Raw genomic sequence first — 4,779 nt, 5'->3', positions numbered from 1 at the left:
GGGGGGGTCAGCAGGTTCATCATGGTGGGTATTGGAGAAACCCAAAACTCATGTCCCTCCATTCTGATCGGTGACATCATCCCGTCTGGGTCATGAACATCTCACTCATCCACTTCCACTATAATCCAAACAAGTCCAGAAACGTTCAGATTGTTTAGTCATCATTCACTATAGTGTGATTGTTTAGCCTGCATTCACTATAGTGTGATTGTTTAGTCAGCATTCACTATAATGTGATTGCTTTGTCAGCATTCACTATAGTGTGATTGCTTAGTCAGCATTCACTATAATGTGATTGCTTAGTCAGCATTCACTATAGTGTGATTGCTTAGTCAGCATTCACTATAGTGTGATTATTTAGTCAGCATTCATTATAGTGTGATTGCTTAGTCAGCATTCACTTTAGTGTGACTGCTTAGTCAGCATTCACTATAGTGTGATTATTTAGTCAGCATTCATTATAGTGTGATTGCTTAGTCAGCATTCATTATAGTGTGATTGTTTATTTAGCATTCACTATAGTGTGATTGCTTAGTCAGCATTCACTATAGTGTGATTGCTTAGCCAGCATTCACTATAGTGTGATTGTTTAGTCAGCATTCACTTCAGTGTGATTGCTTAGTCAGCATTCACTATAGTGTGATTGCTTAGTCAGCATTCACTATAGTGGGATTTTTTAGTCAGCATTCACTATAGTGTGATTGCTTAGTCAGCATTCACTATAGTGTGATTGTTTTGTCAGCATTCACTATAGTGTGATTGTTTAGTCAGCATTCACTATAGTGTGATTGCTTAGTCAGCATTCACTATAGTGGGGTTTTTTAGTCAGCATTCACTATAGTGTGATTGTTTAGTCATCATTCACTTTAGTGTGATTGCTCTTTCCCATTTTCAACAAAAACCTTCAGCATCTTTAGCGACTACTTTCAGCAAAAAGCATTCACACAGGCATTATCGCAGCTTGTTCAACTTTTCTAGTTTTAATTATATTCAAAAAGCCACAAATTAAATACCAAAAGTAAAACAGTAAAACCCTAATCGAGCTGAACGTTTTCATACCAAGATTACTGAAATTATCAAAAACAAAGAAAAATATAAAGTAAAAAACATGATAATGAAGAGAAACAGAGAAACAAACTTCAATGTGTGTGAAGTTTTTTTACTAGATTTGGCAGATAGAATAATTAAATATTAAAAACAAAAACATCTATATTAAGTGAAATTAGCTACACTTTATAAAGATCAACTTCAAAAACTGTTGATGTTTTCATGTTTCAAACTGATTAATAAATAACTCCAGTCATTTAGTATCACAGAAAGCAGAAGATCCAAAGTTCTGACTCTAAACTCCAGACATTGTTTTCAATAAAACAATCCACATGCAGAGAGATGACAGACGAGTGAGAAACACCATCATGAAGTGGAAACATGAACTCAGACTCCTCGGTTCTGCGGCGTAATCCACATGTAACGGAACCGGAGACTCCGGCGGCGGGAAGCTTTCCGTTTGTAGGTCAGGCCTCGCGGTGCTTTCAAGGCCCCTTTGCTGCTGTGGGTTTTATCAACCTCCAGTTGAAAGTGACTGTATAAAAACGAAGGGAATCTCATTCAAAGGTCAGATCATGACTCAGCAGAAAACGTTAGCATGCGGCTCCAGAAGAACCCGGCTAAAGCTAGCATCACACACGTCACTAGACTCCATGTTCATGACAAACGGAGGCTAGCATGCTACCGCCGCACAGCGAGGCTGACACGGCGCCGCGTCTGTGTTTCACATCCACAGACGAACACGACCGAGGAGCTATCGGCACCTCCAGCTCTGTTCCTCCAGACCGGCTTCAGCGTGGAGACGCTCCGGGTTCCTCTGACAGCTGATTGATCATCAGGACTCCTCGACAGATGCGGTAAAAACCACGCAGGACTTCAGGAGTCAGGGGGTGCATGCAAGGAGGTCTCTGTGAGGGGGGGTCACAGTCCCGGGAAAGTGGGGTAGTGCTTGGGTGAGTGCATGTGAATGCACGGCTGAGACCGCGTGTTGGCCTGGCTCAGGGTGGCGTGACGACATGGCGGCCGGCGGGCCGGCAGCTCCTCTACAGAGCGTCCTGGAGGCGGAGCAAAAGCAAACACGAGTTCATATGATTTTCTTTCACGTTCATGTCTGACGATTCATTTACAGACTCTGCTGGGAGTTTTTCCTCTGATAAAGTCAATTTAAGTTCAGTTCAGGTCTAATTCAGGTCATTTTCCAGTCATTATGTCTCATACAGGTCAGTTAAATGTCTCATTCAGATCTCATTCTCGTTCTAGTCGGTTAAATTCCTCTCAGGTCTCGTTCTAGTCGGTTAAAGTCCTCTCAATTCTCTTTCTAGTCGTTTAAAGTCCTCTGAGGTCTCGTTCTAGTCGTTTAAAGTCCTCTCAGGTCTCATTCTACTCAGTTAAAGTCCTCCCAGGTCTCGTTCTAGTTGGTTAAAGTCCTCTCAGTTCTTGTTCTAGTCGGTTAAAGTCCTCTCAAGTCTCATTCTAGTTGTTTAAAGTCCTCTCAGGTCTCGTTCTAGTCGTTTAAAGTCCTCTCAGGTCTCATTTTAGTCGTTTAAAGTCCTCTCAAGTCTCATTCTAGTCGTTTAAAGTCAAATCAGGTCTCGTTCTAGTTGGTAAAAGTCCTCTCAAGTCTTATTCTAGTTGCTTAAAGTCCTCTCAGATCTCGTTCTAGTCGGTTAAAGTCCTCCCAGGTCTCATTTTAGTCGTTTAAAGTCCTCTCAGGTCTCATTCTAGTCGGTTAAAGTCCATTTAGGTCCTATTCTAGTTGGTTAAAGTCCTCTCAGGTCTCGTTCTAGTGGATTAAAGTCCTCTCAGGTCTCATTTTAGTAATTTAAAGTCCTCTCAGGTCTCGTTCTAGTCGTTTAAAGTCCTCCCAGGTCTTATTTTAGTCGTTTAAAGTCCTCCCAGGTCTCGTTGTAGTCGTTTAAAGTCCTCCCAGGTCTCGTTCTAGTCGTTTAAAGTCCTCCCAGGTCTCATTCTAGTCGGTTAAAATCCTCTCAGGTCCTATTCTAGTTGGTTAAAGTCCTCTCAGGTCTTGTTCTAGTGAATTAAAGTCCTCCCAGGTCTCATTCTAGTCGGTTAAAATCCTCTCAGGTCCTATTCTAGTTGGTTAAAGTCCTCCCATGTCTCATTTTAGTCGTTTAAAGTCCTATCAGGTCTCGTTCTAGTCGTTTAAAGTCCTCCCAGGTCTCGTTCTAGTCGTTTAAAGTCCTCCCAGGTCTCATTTTAGTTGTTTAAAGTCCTCTCAGGTCTCGTTCTAGTCGTTTAAAGTCCTGCCAGGTCTCATTCTAGTCGGTTAAAATCCTCTCAGGTCCTATTCTAGTTTGTTAAAGTCCTCCCAGGTCTCATTTTAGTCGTTTAAAGTCCTCTCAGGTCTCGTTCTAGTCGTTTAAAGTCCTCCCAGGTCTCATTCTAGTCGGTTAAAATCCTCTCAGGTCCTATTCCACTTGGTTAAAGTCCTCTCAGGTCTCATTCTAGTGGATTAAAGTCTTGTCAGGTCTGGTTTTTGCCACTATTACACCACAGAAGGTCCAGCTCACCACTAACAGGATCTGCGCCAGCCTGGTTTCCGGTGATGTGGTGCCAGTAGGCAGATCTGGGCAGGATGGCGGTGGGCGTGCACGGATACGAGCCGGCCTCGGAGCCCTTAGACGACAGCTGCAAAGACAGGTCAGACCACTATGACAGGACTCCTCAGTTTGGGTTTCCTGCTCCTTCAGGCTGCAGCAGGTCCATGTCCTGCAGGATCCTCAGACCTGTTCCCTCAGCTGTGACTCTACCGGTTGGTGGGGGTTCTCCTCCATGAGTTACTCTGCTCCTCAGTCAGTGATCTGGCCTCTGGGGGGTGCTGTGGAGCAGCTGCTCACCTTGCTGCTCTTCTCCATCTCCAGCAGGACCTTCTTGTGCTGCTCTGCGATGGCCAGCGTGGACGAGTGGACCCTCTGGTAGATCTGCTCTCCTTCTCTGGTCTGGAAGGTGTAGAGACCTTCTCCGCTGTCACACATCCTGCACAGAGGCGTGAGCGTCAGATAGACCCCCCCGGACCGCGGCTGCAAATATGGCCGCCCCTCACCGTCCAGCTTCGAAGGTGAAGCGGGTGGTGTCCCGGCCGTAGCGCCGCAGCGAGCACAGAGGCCAGGTCACCAGCTTGGAGCGGGGATTGTGGATGTCCCACAGGTAGATGTTCTCGTGGGTCACCTGCATCATGCACTCCCCGTAGATGTCCAGGTTAGGACAGGGCAGGAGGAAGACGTTAAAGCGCTCTGAGGAAACAGACAGGAAGTGAGGAGGAAGAGGACCTTTAAGAAAAGCCCCAGAGGGGGGCAGCTGCAGTCCTGTCCCAGTTCACCTCTAGGTGGCGCCCTCCACAAACGGTTTTCATTTCATCAAACCTTTATTAAACCGTGTTCTCATTTACAATAACCACCTTGTTGTGGTAAATGTTCAGGACCGTTTCAGAAAGCTGTTTCTGAAGCGTGACTCCACAGGGGTCCTAGACCGTTACCCCCCATGTGACCCTGTCCACCGCTGAACCTGCTCTCTGCTGCAGGATGAACTGCAGCTAAAGCTGAGGAGACCCCCCCCCCAACATAAACAGAACTCTGTCCCACCTGTGTGCTCACACTGGACTCCGGCGGCCAGCAGGTCCGGCTCCCCCAGGCTGATGTCGTTCAGCCGCATGCCCAGGCACTCCACCGACAGCAGCTTGAACCAGTCGTCAGCCTCCAGCTCTGGAGGACA

The 4,779-nt window shown here is 46.1% G+C and overlaps 1 protein-coding gene across 1 annotated transcript in view; it reads right to left on the bottom strand.

The window, feature by feature from the left end:
* Positions 1 to 1,138: 1,138 nt before the first annotated feature.
* Positions 1,139 to 4,779, bottom strand: part of dok4 (docking protein 4) — a 14,933-nt gene continuing 11,292 nt past the window's right edge. The window contains exons 5-9 of the mRNA XM_024282742.2: positions 4,650 to 4,769; positions 4,112 to 4,301; positions 3,906 to 4,044; positions 3,579 to 3,696; positions 1,139 to 2,102 (exon numbers count right to left, since the gene is read on the bottom strand). Of these exons, the coding sequence (XP_024138510.1) occupies positions 1,969 to 2,102; positions 3,579 to 3,696; positions 3,906 to 4,044; positions 4,112 to 4,301; positions 4,650 to 4,769 (701 nt within the window). The 3' untranslated portion in view covers positions 1,139 to 1,968. The remainder of the gene's footprint in view (positions 2,103 to 3,578; positions 3,697 to 3,905; positions 4,045 to 4,111; positions 4,302 to 4,649; positions 4,770 to 4,779) is intronic.

The sequence above is a fragment of the Oryzias melastigma genome, linkage group LG6, assembly GCF_002922805.2.
Source record: "Oryzias melastigma strain HK-1 linkage group LG6, ASM292280v2, whole genome shotgun sequence".
NCBI classification, from domain to species: domain Eukaryota; kingdom Metazoa; phylum Chordata; class Actinopteri; order Beloniformes; family Adrianichthyidae; genus Oryzias; species Oryzias melastigma.
Note: the sequence above shows the minus strand (reverse complement) of the source record. Positions and strands in the feature narration are given on the sequence as shown.